The sequence below is a fragment of the Nicotiana tomentosiformis genome, chromosome 12 (assembly GCF_000390325.3).
Source record: "Nicotiana tomentosiformis chromosome 12, ASM39032v3, whole genome shotgun sequence".
Classification (NCBI taxonomy): Eukaryota; Viridiplantae; Streptophyta; class Magnoliopsida; order Solanales; family Solanaceae; genus Nicotiana; species Nicotiana tomentosiformis.
Genome location: NC_090823.1, coordinates 107,695,528 through 107,718,510, shown reverse-complemented (window position 1 = coordinate 107,718,510; position 22,983 = coordinate 107,695,528). Strand labels below are relative to the sequence as shown.

General features: G+C 40.4%; 1 protein-coding gene across 1 annotated transcript; it reads right to left on the bottom strand.

Annotated features, from left to right (window-relative positions):
• Positions 1-3,086: 3,086 nt before the first annotated feature.
• LOC138903192 (uncharacterized) lies at positions 3,087-3,869 on the bottom strand. Its single transcript, XM_070191122.1, has 2 exons — positions 3,488-3,869; positions 3,087-3,406 (listed from the first exon to the last, which is right to left on the bottom strand). The coding sequence occupies exons 1-2, from the start codon at positions 3,867-3,869 to the stop codon at positions 3,087-3,089; spliced, it is 702 nt and encodes a 233-aa protein (XP_070047223.1).
• Between the last annotated feature and the right edge of the window lie 19,114 nt (positions 3,870-22,983).

Below are 22,983 nucleotides of genomic sequence, written 5' to 3'. Positions count from 1 at the left end.
TATTATTTTCTTCAATTCCATTAGCTTCTGAACCTTCCAACCCTCTTTGTACTTGTTGTTCATGATCTTCAATATTTGTAACCTCTGATGTAACATGATTAACTTACTTTATATATTTTAAAAGATGATCTCATTTTTGGTCCTACATTAGTTTGCTCACGACACACTTTTACGTACGAAAATATAAGGTGTAACATCATTTCCCCCTTGGAAATATTTGTCCTCGAATGTTTACTCTTAGAGACTTTGGAAATTTTTTTCCAGAGTCTCCTCCGTACACTAGACTAAAACCAACATGCATGTAGTCAGAATACATACTATGCATGCCACGCACGGCCAATGTCTATAAATAGCAACACTTTGCCTCACACAGCCGTAAATCATAAATACTGAAAGTCAAGAAATAAGAGCTTACGTGATGACCTACTAGCCTGAATAAAGTTGTGTTGTAGCATCCCATATCGAGGCATATATTCAGTTTGAAATAGGTGGGGGTATTTAGACTTCATTTCTTCCTCCGCTTCCCACGACATCTCTTTCACATTCTTGCTTCTCCATAAAACCTTCACTGAGGCTACCTCCTTATTTTGTAGCTTGCGGATTTGTCGGTCTAGGATGGCAACTGGAATTTCCTCGTATGACAAGTCCTCTGTAATTTGTACATCATCCATGGTCACCACTCTAGTAGGATCGCCAATGCACTTCCGTAGCATAGATATGTGAAAAAATGGATGGACCACCTCCAATTCTGAGGGCAATTCTAACTCATAAGCTACTTGGCCCACTCTCCGAATGATCCTATAAGGCCCAATATACCGTGGGCTAAGCTTGGCTTTCTTGCCAAACCTCATCAAGCCTTTCATAGGTGATACCTTTAAGAATACCCAGTCATTAACCCCGAACTCTAAGTCTCATTGCCGCACGTCAGAATATGACTTCTGATGACTCTGAGCTGTCAACAGTCGCTCCCGGATAAGCTTTACTTTCTCTACGGCCTGTTGAACTAGGTCTGGCCTATGTAACCCAGATTCTCCAACATCAAACCACTCTATAGAAGATCTGCACTTACGCCCATACAATGCCTCGTATGGAGCCATCTGGATACTGGAGTGGTAACTGTTATTATATGCAAACTCGACAAGAGGTAGATGTTCATCTCAACTTCATTTAAAATCCAACACACATGCTCGTAACATATCCTCGAGCGTCTGAATTGTGCGCTCGGCTTGTCCATCAGTCTGTGGATGAAAAGTTGTGCTGAGATTTACCTGAATCCCTAGACCTCTCTGAAATTACCTCCAAAAATATGCTGTAAACTGGGCCCCACAGTCAGATATAATAGATACTGGTACTCCGTGTAGCCGCACTATCTCCTTAATATATAACTTTGCATAATCTTCTACTGTATATGTAGATCTGACCGGTAGGAAATGGGCTGATTTTTTGAGCCTATCGACTATAACCCATATAGAATCGAACTTACGATGAGAATGAGGTAAACCCGTGACAAAGTCCATGTTTATCGCCTCCTTTTTCTACGTCAGGATCTCTATAGTCTGCATTAGCCCTCCGGGCTTCTGATGCTCTACCTTCACCTGCTGGAAACTAGGACACTGGGCGACAAATTCAGCAATGTTCTTCTTTATATCGTTCCACCAGTACACATCATTAATGTCATGATACATCTTATTCGACCCAGGATGAATGGAGTACCACGAATAATGTGCCTCTGATATAACCCTGTCTCGTAGCCCTACTACATCTGGAACACACAGACGGCCCCTGTATCTGAGAACCCCATCTCCCTTGAGCTCTAACAATGGCTTCTTCTGCTGCGGAACTCGCTCTCTCAACTCGACCAACTTTAGGTCCTCGTACTGCCTTTCCTTGACTTCATCTATGAGAGATGATTTTGTAATGTTTTGGAGTACAACTCCACCATCGTTGGAATCTACTAATCGAACCCCCAAACAAGCCAATTGATGAATCTCTCTAGTTAATTGTCTTTTCTTGGCCTCTACATGTGCTAAGCTACCCATATATCGATGACTTAAGGCATTTGCTATAACATTAGCTTTCCCTAGATGGTAGAGAATGTTAATATCGTAATCTTTCAATAACTCAAGCCATCGCCTCTGTCACAAATTCAACTCTTTTTGCTTGAAAATATATTGCAGGCTTTTATGATCTGTAAATACATCAACATGAATACCATATAAATAATGCTGCCATATCTTAAGTGCATGGACAACCGCAGCTAACTCGAGGTCGTGGGTTGGATAATTCTTCTTGTGCTTCCTTAACTGCCTTGAAGCATATGCAATCACCTTCCCATGTTGCATCAGCACACATCCTAAGCCGACACCTGAGGCATCACAATACATGGCATAACCCTCTGGACCGTCTGGAAGTGTTAGAATTGGTGCTGAGGTCAACCTGTTCTTAAGATCTTGGAAACTCCGCTTGCAAGCCTCCGTCCATTGAACTTAGTTGCTTTCTGCCTCAACTTCGTCAATGGTGCCGAAAGGGAAGAAAAACCATCTACGAACCTCCGGTAGTATCCTGCTAAGCCTAGAAAGCTACGAACCTCTATCGGACTGGTAGGTCTAGGCCAGGATTTCACGGCCTCAATCTTTTGTGTGTATACCTTTATACCTTCATCGGAAACAATATGCCCCAAGAATGCTACAGACTTCAACCAGAACTCACATTTAAAAAACTTAGCATACTACTTATGATCATTGAGGGTTTGGAGTACCGCTCGCATGTGGTCCACATGCTCATCCTCTGAACTTAAATAAACCAGAATATCATCAATAAACACTATCACGAACAGATCTAAAAATGGCCGGAATAGGCTATTCATCAAGTCCATAAATACGGCGGGTGCATTTGTCAACCAGAAGGACATGACAAGGAACTCGAAGTGGCCATATCGGGTCCTGAAGGCTGTCTTCGGAATATCTTTCTCCCGAACTCTGACCTGGTGGTTCCCGACCTCAAATCTATCTTTGAAAAGAATCTATCCCGTTGCAACTGATCAAACAAGTGATCGATCCTTGGAAGTGGAAACTTATTCTTAATAGTTACCTTGTTAAGCTGCCTATAATGATACACATCCTCAGCGAGCCGTCTTTCTTCCACACAAACAGTACCGGTGCACCCCAAGGTGAGGTATTGGGCCTGATGAAACCTTTCTCCAGCAAATCTTTTAACTGTTCCTTCAACTCTTTCAATTCGGCAGGTGCCATTTTATACGGAGGGGTGGATATTGGTTGAGTTCCTGGAAGCAAATCAATGCTAAAATCAATCTCTCGCTCTGGAGGAATACCTGGAAGCTCATCTAGAAACACATTTGCATACTCTTTGACTACGGGAATAGACTGAAGTGTAGGTATCTCAGCATCTGTATCTCTAACTCGCACAATATGATAAATGCACCCTTTTGCGATTATTTTCCTCGCCTTCAGATATGAAATAAACCTACCTCTGGGTGTCACTGTATTACCTACCCATTCAAGGACTAGCTCACCCGAAAAATGAAATCTAGCTATCTTTGCGCAGCAATCAATTGTGGCATAGCAAGCTTCCAACCAGTCCATGCCTATGATAGCATCAAAATCCATCATCTCAAGCTCAACTAGGTCGGCTGTCGTCTGACGACTACAAACTGTCACTGTACAACCTCGGTAAACCCGTCTAGCAATAATCGGTTCTCCGACTAGTGTAGATACCACAAAAGGATCATTTAGTATTTCAGGCACTATACCAAACTTCCCCACGACAAATGGGGTAATATAAGATAAATTAGATCCTGGGTCTATCAAGGCATAAGCATCGTGAGAGCAAATGGTCAATATACCTATCATAACGTCTGGTGAAGACTCACGGTCCTGTCGACCCGTTAAAGCACAAATACGGTTCTAATTACCACATGAACTGGAACCTTTACCTCTGCCTCAACCTCTACCAGCCGAAGACTGAGACTCGCGCCCTGAAGGATGCACAGACATAGATGATTCTGTTGCTGAACTCACTGGTTGTGCCATACCCCCAGAATATCTATTTGGGCAATCTCGCATCATATGCCCCGGACGCCCACATGTATAACAAGTATCAGAACCTGCTCGACATTGGCCTAAGTGTCCTCTACCACATATGCCACACCGCGGTGGAAATGACCATGTCTACCTTGAACCTCGATGTCACTGCAAACCCGACGGCCGTGAGCTCTCACCTGGTCCTGACTGAGTATAGCGGCCATACCTGTAACCATATAACTGAGGTGGCAGAGGCATAGGTGGCCGTCCGAAGTACTAGGGCTTATAACTACCTTGAGACTACTCCTGAGACCTGGAAAATCTCATCCTCTTACGCTGCCCTTGCTCAGTCCTCTCTGTACCCTGTTGCCGACGCCTACCCATTTCTATATTCTGAGCGAATGTGAATCCAGGAGATATCCATACTATCCTGCAATGCAGCGGTGGCACATGCCTCGGTCACCTCTGGGGTTAACCCTGCTATAAACCTGTGGATCATGTACCGCATAATGGCAACTATGGATTGTGCATATCTAGCCAATGAGTCAAAATGGAGACTATACTCTCGAACACTCATATTGTCCTACTTGAGGGCTAGAAACTGATCGACCAGATCCTGTCGGATCTCCCACGGTAAGTACTGGTCAAGGAAGGCATCTAAAAAATTCTCCCAAATAGCTGGAGGTGCATCACGTGCCCTGGACCTCTTCCATCCCTGGTACCAAAGGATAGCTATATCTCGGAGTCGAAAAACTGCTAGCTCAACTGCCTCTTACTCTATGGCATGCATAATTCGAAAGATCCTGTGAAGATGATCTATGAAATCCTATGGGTCCTCCCTCTGATCTGTCCCCATGAACTCTGGGGGACTCAAAGCAATAAACTCTCGGACCCTTGAACTCCTAGACCCCTCAGAAGATCCTACACTAGCTGATGCCCTAGCTTGTTGCTGGGTAGCTACCAAATGTGTCAACAAATGCACTGCACTCCTCAAGTCCTAATCTAATGAAAGTGGATGGGGAACTGGATGTGCGGTATCCCTAGGAATCTCCTCAGGTGGTGGAGGAGCCGGTAATGGCTGAGTAGGGGTCTTGCCCTAGGCCTCATACTGGGACCCATCTACTGGAGGTACCTTGTTGGTCCCCTCACCTGCTGTTGTATCTCCCCTATGGCTAGTCGTAGTCTTCCTAATCACCGTCATATGTGTATGCAAACACCAACACGTAAGTTTAACTCAAATTTCCTATAACTCAGTTCTACATCACGATTTAGATTTGAAAGAAGGGTAACCAACTCCTAAATGCCCTGTAGTTCCCTGTTTATATAATGTGGTGCACAACACATCTATAAACAAGACCCTACTAGATACGGCTAGTAGACTCCCTAGGACTGAACTGCTCTGATACTAAGTTTGTCATGCCCCGAATCTAGGGGGTGAGACCGGCACCCGGTGCCTCACCTAACCTAGCGTACCAACTTGCGACTAAGGGAACCTGAACATATAATGTCATAATTAGGCCGTGGGGCCACATTGCAAGACACTTTGCGAAGCAAAATATAAAACTAAACGTAAACTAGCGCAGACTAAAGCTGGGCCGACAAGGCCGTCATAACTACTACAACTGACAAACTAACAAAATATACATACCAAGCCTACAAGCCCAACATACTGCATTAACTAACAAAATATGTCTATAAGCCTTTACTGATGGTTGTATTGTGATCGGAACAGGGCCCCGACCTACCCATAACATATATACATACATACAGAAGATGTACACGAAACCCTAGACCCGATAACTACGAAGGACATAGAGCTTACCGATCAGGCTGAACTCAGGAAACACCTACTGAGGAGGTCTACCCGTCTGTCTATCTGAACCTACACGCATGAAATGCACCGTCCCCAGAAAAAGGGATGTCAGTACGAAATAATGTACCGAGTATGTAAGGCAATAACATAACTGAAAGCTGAAACTGAACTGATAATATAATAACTGAAAGTAACTGGGAGTCAAAGATGATCTGGGGATATACTTACATGTTGATACTGATTCAACTCCTTCAATATAGTAAGTAAAATAAATGTCCGGTCCTATAAGGCTCGGTATGTGTAACTGCTCTACCGTAGTAGGCTCGCTCATAGGCGCTCGGCCATACTAGGCTCTGTATCTCGACCATCTTGGGCTCGCTCATTGGCGCTCGGCCACAGTAGGCTAAGTATAAAACTTACCATCTGAACAAAGGTTGCCCAATAGGGGTCTTCCCATCGATTATAGCTCGATGGTGGTGAAAATACTGTAATACTGTATATATATATATATATATATATATATATATATATATATATATATATATATATATATATACACACACACACGCCCCCTCCCCACATGCTCTCTTTACTGGAAGAAAATAATACTTAACTGAATATAAAGTCCCGATAAGGGAGAATACTGTAACTTCTGAGACTAGGATAATGTGAATAAATTCATGAATATGAACTTCTTTTTATGTCTCGTTATCAAACATATATAGTTACGGGATCATGCCAAAATGAAGGAAAGGTTTAGCCTTAACATACCTTATCACAATTTTTCCAATCACCAAATTGAAATCGCCTCTTCGCACCTTAATCTATAACAACGATAATAATACTATCATTAAGTTACAAAAGGTACAACTATTGCACAACGAACGACAAGCTTATTTTATATTAAAACGGGCAACATCTCCCCTATAATCCTTACTTCCTCCAAATTAAATATAACACCAACAACACAAGAATGCAATAATAACAATATATATACATTATTTTCCAACCTTATATACACTACAAAATACTACAAAACAGCCCAACACACCTCAATCTCTTCATACACAAAACGACCATCATAGTATGTCAAACATCTCGAAAATGTTACAACGAATGACCAGCCCACCACCCTGCATTTATGTGGTGTTTCTACACACCTTTCCTCCTCCAAAACTCCACAAAATAGTAGAAAAACACGCAGCCCAATAGCAACACAAAGCAATCCACAAAATAGTCCGCTACAAGTGAATAACTCGAACTCACGGCTTTCGATCACCGTCCCGTGAGAACATAACATATCGTTAGGAAAATAAATTCTTATATCACACGATCTAAGATAAGAAGGGAATGTAACATCCTATATGTCCCGTGGCCTCCTATTTATAAGTGTGGTGCACAACACGCTCATAAACAAGACTCTACTAGACACGGTCTGTAGACAACCCTAGGATGGAAATGCTCTGATATCACTTTTGTCATGAAACAAACTGATGGGTCGTGACGAGTGCCCGAGTTCTACCTTCGAACACCCCTAAGCATTCGTCTAAGATATAAACATGAAATAAGTGTAGGTCATGCATAATGTCTGAAAATAAACTACTGGTTCATATAAACAACATACGTGGGAAAACATACCCAAAAGACATATATATATGTGGTAGGGCGAGCCAATAAGGCCACATACTATATAACTATACATGACTCTCTACAAACCTCTAATATAGTGTACAACTATCTAAAGGATGGGACTGGGACCCGTCATACCCATATATATACAAAAGTATCGTACCAAAACTCAGTAGCAGCTCCGGATCAAATAGAGCACACCAACTCTTGCTGAGCAAGGATCCTAAGATGGGGGACCATCAGCCTGTGTACCTGCACCTGCGGGCATGAAACGCAGCGTCCCCAAGAAAAAGGGACGTCAGTCCGAATAATGTACAAAGTATGTAAGGCATGAAAATCAGTACATAAAAGACATAGATGAAACATGGAATAAAGAATTCCACTTGTGAGTCTAAATAACTTTGTAAATCCTGAAATATTTATAATGCCATGCACGTGCGTGTAAATGTCGTATCATGCATAGGTATAGGTGTACGTAACATCATGAAACCTCTGAGGGTATCCCATTATATCATCTCGGCCACTGTGGGAAAAATCATCAACATATACCAGCTGATCAGGTGGTGATATGTATATAACGCCGTAACCTTTTCCCATATCCCATATCCCATATACATATAATATACGCGTATATAACGCCATCTGGTACATGCATAAATGAATAAAATGCATAAGAAATACGTTAATAAGATTTCTCGAAATGTTATAAGATCAATATGCCCTTCGGATAAACTTTATCAACTACGTATTTTTCTGAGACCCGTGAACAGAAGATATAATAATAATTCACATGGGTAGTCAAGAACAAAAGCATCTCTAGTATTTCTATGAATAGAGTCATTTATGAAAGTTGTGTGTTTACTCGTTTCATTTGTATCGTATGGATCATGCTAAAAGGAAAGAAGGGATAGCCTTAACATACCTCAAGTCGTCAATGCAGCCCAACAACAAGCTTATGACAACTAGCGCGCCAACCCTATAACAAAGAAATACGTGTACAACTTAGATGGCGGTAGTATATTACGTATCTCAAACGATAACTCAATTCTAAAATAAAACGGGCAGCATTTTCCCTGATTTTACTGCTCCCTCAAGCCTACTATAGGCGAGATACAAACATAATATAATCAGCAACTCAAAACCAACCTAATTACAATTCGGGACCTTCAATATAACAAAAACCCCAAATATACCATAATACACCCAATCAACAAGTTATCAATTAGCTTGTAACTACAACGACGACTGACCAACCTACTACCCTACCACATGTGGCATTTCTCCACGCCCTTTTATCCTTCCAAACTTCATAAATCAGCAGCACAATAGATAGCCCAAAAGCAACATGAAACAGCCCACAAAACAGTCCACTACAAGTCAAATAACTCGAACTCACGGCTTCCGATCACCGTCCCGTGAGGTCTAACTATTAGGAAACGAATTTATCAACCTTTCTTGATATTTTAAAGCTTAAATAAAGAAATTAGTAATTTTACTAAATATTAAATACATTCCAAAACTCAAAATACAAAGAAAAATAGAGGCGATATAGAGATACTTACGTCGTAGGGATCATTTTAATGTTATCGCTTCTTGATTTTGTGCCCGGGATGATAATCTTGTTTGAAACTCTTGTAGAGAGCTTAAGGGTAAGGTTAGGGGTGTTATTTTGGCGTGCTCTCTGTAAAAATGTAGAAAGAGACGAGATGGGATGTAAATATCCCATTTTTTAAAAAGTCAAAAACGTGCTACTTGGCAGCGTATGATTGGCCCTTCTTCCAACGCTTATAACTTTTTATCCGGGTGTCTTATGAACGAACGGTTAAGAGCGTTGGAAACTACATTCCAAGACCTTAAATTTTGTATATAATATGTCCCAAAAATACCTCATGTAGCACATTAAATGTATTTCTCAAAAAGCTCTATTACGAGGCAAATCCTTAGTCGGCTTTTCCGCAACTTAAATCCGATTTTTCCCAAACTTCATATTTTCTATGAAAACATCATATATAGCCATATTATGACTTTAAAATCATTTAAATCATGATTAACAAGTCTCATATTCATTATACGTCACCTTGGGACGCCTAGGGTGTAATAATTTTCCCCATTTAGAAACATTCGTCCTCGAATGTTAAACTCCCAGAGATTTATAGAAATTTTGATAGAGTCCCCTCTGTAATGGTACGACTACCAACTTGTTAGACAGAAAACCCAACAATATAAAACCACACAGGGCCACAATCATCAATAACACCAATGGTCTCACACGACCAATGATAATAACTAACATAAGAATCCAGTACCATATACGTACCTAAGGCTGTGATGCCTCAGTACGATCCTCCTCCGGAAGCAGAAACAAGTGAGGATACCTAGACTTCATGTCTTCTTCAGCTTCCCAAGTCATCTCCTCCACATTATTGTTCCTCCAAAGTACTTTAACTGAAGCTACGTCCTTAGTTCTCAATCTCCGAACTTGTCTATCTAGTATAGCAATGGGAGCTTCCTCATATGATAGCTGCTCTGTGGCCTGAACATCATCAAATGGAACGACTCTAGAAGGTTCTCCAATACACTTGCAGAGTATAAACACGTGAAAAACTGGATGTACTGACTTCAAGTTGGAAGGCAAGTCTAACTCATATGCTACCTGGCCTACTCGACGTATGATCTTATAAGGTCCAATGTACCGAGGGCTAAGCTTTTCTTTCTTACCGAATCTCGTAATGCCTTTCATCGGTGATACCTTTAGGAATACCCAGTCATCTACCTGAAACTCCAAGTCTCGTCGTCGATTATCTGCATAGGACTTCTGATGACTCTGAGTTGCTAATAGCCTTTCCCGTATAAGCTTAATCTTCTCAACTACGTGTTGTACCAACTATGGTCCTACTAACTTAGTTTCCCCAACCTCAAACCATCCGATAGGTGACCTACACTTCTGTTCGTAAAGAGCTTCGTATGGAGCCATCTGAATGCTGGAATAATAATTATTATTATATGCAGACTCAATAAGTGGAAGATGACACAAGCCCGTAGCATATCTTCCAATGTCTGAATAGTATGCTCAGCCTGACCGTCTGTCTGGGGAAGAAATATTGTACTAAGAATTACTGAGTCCCCAATCCTTTTTGGAAAGACCTCCAAATATTAGCTGTAAACTGAGCACCTCTATCTGAGATAATAGATATAGGGACACCATGAAGTCGTATTATTTTCTTAATGTAAATCCTTGCATAATCCTCTGCTGAATACGTAGTCCTGACAAGCAGAAAATGGGCTGATTTTGTAAGTCTGTCAATAATAACCCATATAGAATCAAACTTACGCTGGGTACGAGGCAAGCCTATGATGAAATCCATGTTAATCACTTCCCATTTCTAAGTCGGAATCTCTATAGCCTGCAATAATCCACCGAGTTTTTGATGCTCAATCTTAACTTGCTGACAATTAGGGCACTAAACAACAAACTCTGTTATATCCTTCTTCATTCCGTCCCACCAGTATATTCCCTTGATATCATGATACATCTTCGTCGCTCCTGTATGAATAGAATAACGAGAATAATGAGCTTCTCCCATAACCTATTGGTGCAACCCTGCCACATTAGGAACACATAATCGATCTCGATATCTGAGGACTCTATCTATTGTAATCTCCAATGGTGTCTTATCCTTTTGAGGGGTTGTATCTCTATAGTGAGCTAGCACAGGATCTTCATATTGGCATTCCTTCACTCCAGTTACTAGAGAGGATGTTGTCGTGTCCTAAATAGTAACTCGAGTACCACCTGAATCTAGTAATCGAACTCCAAGATTAGCTAGCTGATGAATCTCACGAGCTATCTCACTCTTCTCTGGCTGTAAATGTGATAAGTTACCTATAGATCTATGGCTGAGGGCGTCGGCTACTACATTCACCTTTCCTGGATGGTATAAAATATCAACATCATAGTCTTTTAGTAGCTCCAACCATCGCCTCTGACATAAATTCAATTCCTTTTGCTTGAATATATACTGAAGGCTCTTATGGTCTGTATAGATATCAACATGAATGACATAAAAATAGTGCCTCCACATCTTTAGTGCATGAATCACCGCGGCTAACTCTAAATCGTGGGTCGGGTAATTCTTCTCGTGGTTTCTTAGTTGTCTAGAAGCGTAAGCGATAACCTTACCATGCTGCATCAATACACAACCCAATCCAATGCCCGAAGCATCACAATAGATAGCATAACCATCGGTCCTTTCTGGAAGTGTCAGAACTGGTGCTGAAGTCAATCTGTCCTTCAATGCCTGGAAACTCCGCTCACAAGCATCAGTCCACTAAACCTTGGTTGCCTTCTGAGTCAACTTTGTCAATGGTGCTGAAAGGGAAGAAAACCCCTCTACAAATCTCCTGTAATAACCTGCCAAACCCAGGAAGCTACGAACCTCTGTCGGTGTCGTGGGTCTAGGACAAGTTTTCACTGCCTCAATCTTCTGTGTATCGACCCGGATACCCTCACCCGAAATAATATGACCAAGGAAAGCTACAGAATTCACATTTAGAGAATTTTGCATACAACTTCCTTTCTTGTAGATCTCTAAGCACAGTGCGCAAATGATCTACATGCTCAGCCTCTGAACGAGAATAAACCAAAATATCATCTATAAATACAATCACGAACAGATCTAAGAAGGGCCTGAACACATGGTTCATCAAGTCCATGAATCCCACTGGGGCATTGGTCAAACCGAACGACATAACACGAAACTCAAAGTGCCCGTATCTGGTCCTGAATGTTATCTTCGGAATATCTTTCTCTCTAACCCTTACCTGATGGTACCCCGACCTCAATTCTATCTTTGAGAAACACTTGGCACCCTGCAACTGATCAAATAAATCATCAATCCTCGGGATCGGGTACTTATTCTTGATTGTCGCCTTATTCAACTGTCTGTAATCAATACACATCTGCAAGGAACCATCTTTCTTTATCATAAATAACACAGGTGCTCCCCACGGCGATGTACTGGGTCTGATAAAGCCTTTTTCAAGAAAATCCCTCGGTTGTTCTTTCAACTCTCTCAGCTCTGCAGGTGCCATTCTATAAGGAGGAATAGATATCGGCTGAGTATCTGGTAATGTGTCAATAGCAAACTCAATCTCCCGCTCTGGCGGAAGGCCTGGAAGCTCATCGGGAAAAACATCAGGAAACTCATTAACCACCAGGATAGATTGAAGGGTCGGTGACTCTGCTTTCACATCCTGTACCCAAACTAAGTGATAAATATAGCCCTTTCTGATTATCTTCCTTGCCTTGAGATAGAAAATAAACCTACCTCTCAACGATGCAGTATTACCTTTCCACTCTAGAATTGGCTCCCCTGGAAACTGGAACCGAACCATCTTTGATCTACAATCAACATTAGCATAACAAGAAGCCAACTAATCCATACCCATTATAACATCAAATTCCACCATATCTAACTCAATCAGGTCTACTACTATAGAATGACTATGAACTACTACTATACGGTCTTTATATACCCGTCTAGCTATCACTAGATCCCCAATAGGTGTAGACACCTCAAAAGGTTCAATCAACTCAGGTTCTATCCCAAACTTACTAGCAACCAACGGAGTGACGTACGATAAGATAGAACCTGGATCAATCAATGTATATATATCATATGAGGAGACTGATAATATACCTGTAACAACATCAGGTGATGACTCATGATCCTGTCGACCCGCTAAGGCATAGATACGGTTCTGAGGACTGCTCGAGCTAGATGCTCTAATTCTACCTATACCACGACTAGCTGGTGCCTGTGAACCTTGCTCAGGGGGGCGTACTGATGATGACGAACTGGCTACAGATCTCGCTGGTTAAACTATACCTACACCACCTCTTGTCGGACAATCTCTCATAACGTGGCCTGGATAACCACAAGTATAACAAATACCCAACCCTACAAGGCACTGCCCGACATGCTGCTTACCACATTGAGCACATCGTGGCAAGGATGGCCTCATCTGACTTGACTCACCCCTATACTGAGAGCTAGAGGCCTTGACACTCTGACTGGGCCCTGAATATGTGGAACGATCAAATCTCCTACCGGCAAACTGAGGGGGTGCACTAGCCGATTGCTCCGCTGGATACCTTGGGTACTGCTGTCTCTAACCACCTTCAAACTCACCAGAAAGACCTGAAGATCTCGCTCTCTTACTCTGGCCCCTATCATGCTCACGATCGGCCCTTTGCTTCTGCTTACGCTCCTCTACACCTTGAGCGTAGGCCCAAATATGAGAAATATCAATGTCTGGATAAAGTGAGACCGACATACAATTATTGAGCAGGTGCGACTCCAACCCCATCACGAACCGGTGAAACTGATCCTCTATCTTAGCTACAATAGTGGGAGCATACCTAGCCAAAGAATCAAACTGAAGGTTGTACTCCTGAACACTCATATTACCCTGTCGAAGGGTCAAGAACCTATCAACTCTGGCCCGTCTAAGCTCTGGTGGCAAATAATTACGAAGAAAAGCCTCTGTAAACTCCTGCCATACTGCTGGAAGGGCATCCTCACCTCTGGACAACTCCCAAGACTCGTACCAATTAATTGCAACATCCGAAGTCTATAGGAAGCTAGCTCAACTGACTCAGTCGCAGTGGCCTTCATTACCCTCAAAGTCCTCTGCATCCTATCGATAAATACCTGAGGGTCCCCGTTTGGATCTGATCCGGTGAATACAGGAGGGTCCAAATTAATGAAATCGTGAACCCTCGCACTGATGGCCCTATCTGCATGACTGATACCGACCTCTTGGCGTCGAGCCTATGCGGCCACTAATCGAGTCAATTGCTGAATATGATCTCTCATCTCCTGACCCGGTGCATCTGGCTGAGGAACTGGGGGTACTGGAGCGGGTGCTGGAGTTGGTGCCCCTCGGATCTCCTCTGGAGAGGGCAGGGTATAGGAAGTCTGAGATGGAGTCTCACTTTGCGACTCTCCCCGAGATGTGGTAACTCGTGGCGCTCTATTTCTAGTCTCATCATCCACGGATTTGCCCTTCTGGGCGGTTGTAGCCTTCTTAGGCATCGCTTAAAACATAACATATCGTTAGGAAAATGAATTCTTATATCGCATGATCTAAGATAAGAAGGGAAGGTAACTTCTTATATTTCCTGAAGCCTCCTATTTATAAGTGTGGTGCACAACACACTCATAAACAAGACTCTACTAGACACGGTCTGTAGACAACCCTAGGATGGAACTGCTCTGATACCACTTTTGTCACGACCCAAACCGATGGGCCGTGACGAGTGCCCGAGTTCTACCTATCGAATACCCCTAAGCATTCATCTAAGATATAAACATAAAATAAATGTAGGTCATGCATAACGTCTAGATATAAACTACTGGTTCATATAAACAATATGCGTGGGAAAACATGCCCAAAAGACACACACACACACACACACACACACACACAGACACACACACACACACATATATATATATATATATATATATATATATATATATATATATATATATATATATATATAAACGGAATACGGTAGGGCAAGCCAACAAGGCCACATACTATATAACTATACATGACTGTCTACAGACCTCTAATAGAGTGTACAACTATATAAAGGATGGGACTCGGCCCCGTCATACCCATATGTATACAAAAGTATCGTACCAAAACTCAATAGCAGCTCCGGATCAAATGGAGCACACCAAATCTCGCTGAGCAAGGATCCTAAGATGGGGGGCCGTCAGCCTGTCTACCTGCACATACAGGCATGAAACGCAGCGTCCCAAGGAAAAAGGGACGTCAGTATGAATAATGTACTGAGTATGAAAGGCATGAAAATCAGTACATAAAAGACATAGATAAAACATGGAATAAAGAATTCCACCTGTGAGTCTAAATAACTTTGTAAATCCTGAAACATTTATAATGTCATGAACGTGCATGTAAATGTCGTATCATGCATAGGTATAGGTGTACATAACATCATCAAGCCTCTAAGGGCATCCCATCATATTATCTCGGCCACTGTGGGAAAAATCATCAACATATACCAGCTGATCAGGTGGTGGTGTGTATATAACGCTGTAACCTTTTTCCATATCCCATATACACATAATATACGTGTATATAATACCATCTGGTCATGGGTCAATGTACATGCATAAATGAATGAAATGCATAAGAAATATGTTAATAAGATTTCTCGAAATATTATAAGATCAATATGCCCTTCAGATAAACTTTATCAACTACCTATTTTTCTGAGACCCGTGAACAGAAGATATAATAATAATTCACATGGGGAATCAAGAACATAATCATCTCTAATATTTCTATGAATAGAGTCATTTATGAAAGTTGTGCGTTTACTCGTTTCGTTTGTATCGTGTGGATCATGCTAAAAAGAAAGAAGGGATAGCCTTAACATATCTCAAGTCATCAATGCAACCCAACAACAAGCTTATGACAACTAGCGCGCCAACCCTATAACAAAGAAATACGTGTACAACTTAGATGGTGGCAGTATATTACGTATCTCAAATGATAACTCGATTCTAAAATAAAACGGGCAGCATTTTTCCTGATTTTACTGCTACCTCAAGCCTACTATAGGCGAGATACAAACATAATACAATCATCAACTCAAAACCAACCTAATTACAATTCGGGACCTTCAATATAACAAAAACCCCAAATATACCATAATACACCCAATTAACAAGTTATCAATTAGCTTGTAACTACAACGACGACCGACCAACCTACTACCCTACCACATGTGGCGTTTCTCCACGCATTTTTATCCTTCCAAACTCCATAAATCAGCAGCACAATAGACAGCCCAAAAGCAACATGAAACAGCCCACAAAACAGTCCACTATAAGTCAAATAACTCGAACTCACGGCTTCCGATCACCGTCCCGTGAGGTCTAACTATTAGGAAACGAATTTATCAACCTTTCTTGATATTTTAAAGCTTAAATAAAGAAATTAGTAAATTTATTAAATATTAAATACATTCCAAAACTCAAACTACAAAGAAAAATAGAGGCGATATAGCGATACTTACGTCGTAGGGATCATTTTAATGTTATCGCTTCTTGATTTCGTGCTCGGGATGATAATCTTGTTTGAAACTCTTGTAGAGAGCTTAAGGTTAAGTTTAGGGGTGTTATTTTGGCGTGCTCTCTATAAAAATGTAGAAAGAGACGAGATGGGATGTAAATATCCCATTTTTTAAAAAGTCAAAAACGTGCTACTTGGCAGCGTATGATTGGCCCTTCTTCCAACGCTTATAACTTTTTATCCGGGTGTCTTATGAACGAACGGTTAAGAGCGTTGGAAACTACATTCCAAGACCTTCAATTTGGTATCCGCAACTTTAATCTGATTTTTCTTGAAATTCATATTTTCTATACAAACATCATATATAGCTATATTATGACTTTAAAATTATTTAAATTATGATTAGCAAGTCTCATATTCATTATACGTCACCTTGGGACACACATGGTATAACAAGAGCCCCGAGGGTTCGGGTGAGTTTCGGATAGGTTTCGGACCATTTTGGACTTAGAATTTCTATTTTTTGAAGTCTGCTGTCATCTGGTGTATTTTTCTTCGCGATCACGAAGATACTCCCGCGATCGCGAAGAGTAATCTGGGCTGGGGAGGCTTTTCTTCATCGCGAACGCGATGGCTGGTACACGAACGCAAAGCTTTGGGGGGTTTTCCTTCGCGAACGTGGACAGCCTTACGCCAACGCATAGTGTTGAGGGGCCTTGGAAGGGGGATGTGTGGTTTTCTCCACGCGAACTCGAGCCATGGCTCGCGAATGCGAAGGCCTGGGAGGAGAAGCCTTCGCGAACGTGTGAGGAAACTTGGGAACGCGTAGGCCAATTGCGCCGTTGTGCATCGTGAACATGACAAGATCTTCGCAAGCGCGAAGAAGGCCTGACGCTCAGACCTTAAATATTTCAAACATGGGATTTCACCCATTTTTCACCATCTTTTCATTAGAGCTCGGCCTAGAGGCGATTTGGAGGAGAAACTCATCACCCTTTCATAGGTTAGTATACTTAACTTATTTTCTTCCATTTGTCTAGCCTTAATCTATATTCTTTCATGGTAGAAAATTACGGAATTGGGAAGAATTGGGAGTTTTTATAAATTTGGGATTAAACCTCAAATTGAGGTTGGATTTTGAAACTAATTACATACTCGGGTTTGGGGGTAAATGGATAAATGAATTTTGGTCCGAATCTCGGGTTTTGACCAAGCGAGCACGGTGTTGACTTTTGTTGACTTTTTGGGAAAAGTGTAAAGATCTTAACTTTATGTATTTTAATTGATTTTTCTAGCATTATTTGATGTTGTTGAGTCGATTTTGGTTAGATTCGATTGGTTTGGAGGTGGATTTTAGAGGAAAGGCCCCGGTAGAGCTTTGATTTGCTTGCGGAGCGAGGTAAGTGTTGGGTTTAACCTTGATTTGATAGAATTAGGAACCCTTGAGCTATGTAATATGTGAAATTCATGTGTAGCGGCGTATATGCGAGTTGACGAGTGTATATACGCTGTCAAATACTTGTTTCCATATTTTTTCGTATTTCATTAATTATTTTATTCCATGTATTAATTGTTACATGCTTTAATTGCTTCCTATGCCTTAATTTTTTACTTGTCATTTATTATTCTCGTATTAAAATGTTAGTTTCTCTCATGCTTCCATGATTTAATTGCTACTTGCCTTAATTGCCTTGCTCGTACACTTTAACTGCCATATATTCGATTTGTCTTGTTGCTTAGTGTAAATTGTAGCACTTTTTGATTTGGTACAAGATTTTCTTTATGGCTTTGCTTTCATATTCTTTATTCGTAGAGATTCTTGTGAATTGGGTTGCGGAATTTATTACATTGATTGATTTTGTTTATGGATCGAGTTACACGCTGCAACATGTGGAATAATGGAGGTTTGATATTGATATGGTGGGATTGGGTTGCACATTACAACAAGTAAATTAAGGGAGGATTGATATGGTGAAATTTTGGAGGATTATGATATTAATTCTGATTATATAGTGGGATCGGGTTGCCCCTCCGCAATGGATATTACTTGTTATTATTGATATTGATATGGTGAAATAAGGGAGGATCGTGTTTGTACGGTGGGATCGGGTTGCGTGCCGCAACAGATTGTGTGTTTGGTATTCCTTATTGTATTGTGTTGGCTTCGATGTTTTCATACGAGATTCTGAGGATTGGTATTCCTGGTTTACTAATTTTTGAGGATTTAGTTTAATTTCATAAAGTAACTGCCTTATTTTACGTATATCTTTCCTATTATTATTATTGCAAAATGCGTATAGGTTATTGTAAGTGACCCGCCTTAGGTTCGTCACTGCTTCGTCGAGGTTAGGCTCGACACTTATAGAGTACATAGGGTCGGTTGTACTCATACTACACTTTGCATTTCTTGTGCAGATTTTGGAGTCAGTCCTAGCGGCGGACAGTAGATTGCTCGGATTGACCATCAGATGGAGACTTGAGGTACAACTGCTCGGCGTTCGCAGCCCTGAAGTCCCCTTCTACCTTATTATAGTTGTTTATATCTTTTCAGATAGTTTCACTTTCATTCAGACCATTATCTGTATTATTCTAGTCGCTCGTGCACTTGTGACACCAGATTTGGGGTTGTATCTAGATATTGTGGTTGTTATGACTTTTCGCACTTTATTTCAAGTTAATTGGTATTAGTTAATTTGTTTTGTTAAAAATGGCTAAAAATTATTCTAACGTTGGCTTGCCTAGCAAGTGAAATGTTAGGCGGCATCACGGTTCCGAGGGTAAGGATTCCGAGTCGTGACATTTCTGTAGCAATACTTGCCATAGTAAGTTTTAAAAAATAGATTTAATAACCAAGCTTTTAAAGAAATACGTATGATTTAAATTCTAAGAACACAAATCGTTCATATGAATGAAAAATAAAGAGGCAAATTGGTTTGTAAGAAGAAAATACAAGACAAAGAAAAAGAAATTGATTCATGGTTCATACATATTTTGTGTAACGACTCGCCCAATCATTTTTAGGTCAATCGGACTTGATTTGATAGGTTTCGGCAGCGAATATAGAAGTTGGAAATTCTCAAGTTTCATCAAGTTTGAATTGGGGTATGATTCGTGGTTTTAGCATTATTTGATATGATTTAAGGTTTCGACTAAGTTCGTATGATGTTTTAGGACTTATTGGTATATTCGAACGAGGTCCCAAGTACCCCGAGTATGATTCGAATCGAAATCGGATCAATTTTTGAACTTAGGCAAATTATGAAAATTTGCAACTTCTGGTGTCATCGCATATGCGAAGGGACTGACCTCAGGTGCGGACTCGCACAAGCGGAAAAGGGACTGGTGAGGCAGTGATCGCAGGTGAGAAGAAAATTCCACACCTGCGTGACCGCAGATGTGGACGAGAAGAGCGCAGAAGCGGAGGCAGTGCTGGCTTGGGTAGACCACAAAAGCGATTGTTTCCTCGCGCCTGCGAGACCGCAGAAGCGGCTAAGTTTTCGCATGTGTGAAAGCACTGACCAGATTACAAAACAGAGGGGTTCCAACGTTTTTGTCGTTTTGGACATTTTCAACTAGGTTTTGGACGATTGTTTAGAGAGGACTCGCGGGGAAACTTGAGGTAAGTCACATGTGATCATTGTTAGTCAATAATATTGGATTATCATTGAGTATTTCGACTAGATTACATATTTTGGAGGTGAAATTAGAGGATTTGGGCCTAGGGATTTCAAAATAAGAATTTGAGATTTGCAGGTCGAGCTGATGTCGGAATTTGGTAAATTTGGTATGGTTAGACTCATGGTTGAATGGGCGTCCATATTTTGTAACTTTTGTCAGGTTCCGAGATGTGGGCTCCACAGGCAATTTTTGGGTTAAATTTCGGATTTTGTTAGAAAATTTGTATTTTCATATGGAATTTATTCCTATAATTTGTATTGATTGAATCAAATTAATTGTGACTAGATACGAGGCTTTCGGAGGCTAATTCATGAGGCAAAGGCATACCAGAGTAAAGAATTATACAAGTCGAGGTAAGCGACTTGTCTACCTTGTGTAGAAAAAATTTCCTTTAGGATTTGTATTGATATGGTAATTGTGATGTGTTGAAAGTCGTGTACGTGAGGTGACGAGTGTGTACACCGGCTAAATGTGGAGAAGTCTGGTTTTAAATTGTGTAAATCTCTATTACACATTAATTAAGTTATTTTATCCGGTTATATTCATCATCATTGCTCTATTTTTATATTTTAAATTTGTCTGACATTTTTCCTGCTAATTGCTTTACCTATTTAGTTGAAACTTTGTTTCGTTTATTCTGTGTTCATTATTTGAAAGTTGAACTTCTTAATTAAATTATTATTAATATGAAGTATTTGACATTAACAAAATTTGGTATTGAGGCAGGGTGTTAAATTTGTGAAATATTATTCTTGTTGAGTTATTCACTTCCGAATATTTTGTGAGATTTTTTATTCATTGTGATTGAGTCGTGAGCTCCTTATTGTACAAATAATGCTGTTGATTTATTTTGGCAAGTTGAAATATTTGGGCCCTTGAGGTGAAAATTATGATATATTGTGATATTGATACGAATGCGGTGGTATAAGGTCTGGGTGTTGAAATGCGTGCGGTGAGATAAGGTTGGCTTGATACGCGTGGCTAGTAGGGAAACTACTAGAAGTCATGCGGTGTGATAATGGTGGCTAAAACGAGGGATGCTATTTTGGAAAAAAATATTTTCTTTAAAATTAAATGTGAAGGCTCCCGCGGTGATATAAGGAAATGAGATATTGTGAATTTATTTATGATTTGGGACTACGAGGCGGTACCTCGGGAGTGCCCTTGTTGATATTTCTTTATGGTTGCATTTGCCTTTGGTTGTTTTGGTGATTTCCTTAAAGTTGTAAATTTATGTTTTTCTTCCGCGAGGTATTGTTTGCCCTTATTCTATGTAGTTAAATTGTGACATACTACTTACTTGATTTATTCTCATTGTCATATTTATTATTATATTGTTAAACTTTCCACCCTGTCTTTTATTATTCCAGTAGTGTGTGACCTGACCTCGTCATTACTCTACCGATGTTAGGCTTGGCACTTACTGGGTACCGTTGTGGTGTACTCATATTGCGCTTCTGCACATCTTTTGTGCAGATCCAGGTACTTCCTATCAAACCAGACATTAGTGAATTAGCCGTATGCGGAGACTTCTAGGTATATCTGCCAGCGTCTGCAGACCTCAGAGTCCCCTTCTATCCTTATTATGTTGTTTTCCTTATTCTCTTTAGACCCTAATGTATAGAGACACTAGAATAAATTCTTAGAAGCTTGGGACTTATTCCTACCGGGTTTTGAGAATTGTAATTGTTAAATTTGCAGTTCTTATGTATTCGAATGTTAAGGATTATATTTCTGTTTATATTCAGTTATTCCGCATTTATAGGCTTACCTAGTCTTAGAGACTAGATGCCATCACGATATCCTACGGAAGTAATTTGGGGTCGTGACATTTTGAGAGTAGTTTTCATATATTACACATATAGTTGATTACGAGAAAATACTTTGTTATTTGTTCAGTTAGTTCATTTTTCAAATATTAAGATGACTTAAAATGTCATCTTTAAATTTAATAATTAATTATGTGCTCTAAAACCTCAAAGAGCACTATTTATCATTTCTCGACTTGCGTGCGCAGTCCGTAAAATTTTCCGTAAATCTTTATATGAAAAATGGATTAAAACTCAACTGAGTTGACTTTGGTCAATATTTTGAGCAAACAGACTTAGATCAGTGTTTTGACAGTTTCGGTAGGTCCGTATCGTGATTTGGAACTTGGGCGTATGCCCGGAATCAAATTCTGAGGTCCCTAGCCCGAGATATGGAATTTTGATGAAAAATTAAAAGTTTAAGTTCAAATAGTGACGGGATATCGAATTTTGTGCAAACAACCCCGGAATAGAATTTTAATAATTCCAACAGCTCCGTATGGTGATTTTGAACTTAGGAGAGTGATCAAAATTTTATTTGGAAGTCCGTAGTGAAATTAGGCTTGAAACGGCTAAAATAGGAATTTAAAGTTTGAAAGTTTGACCGGGGAGTTGACTTTTTGATATCGGGATCGGAATCCAATTCTGAAAATTTTCACAGCTCCATTATGTCATTTATGACTTGTGTGCAAAATTTGAGGTCAATCGGACTTGATTTGATAGATTTCGACATAGAAAATTTGAGCATAATTCGTGGTTTTAGCATCGTTTTATGTGATTTGAGATTTCAAATAAGTTCGTATGATGTTTTAGGACTTGTTGGTATATTTGGTTAAGGTCCCGAGGGCCTCAAGTGAATTTCAGATGGTTAACGGATCAAACATGGGACTTAAAAAGCTGCTGC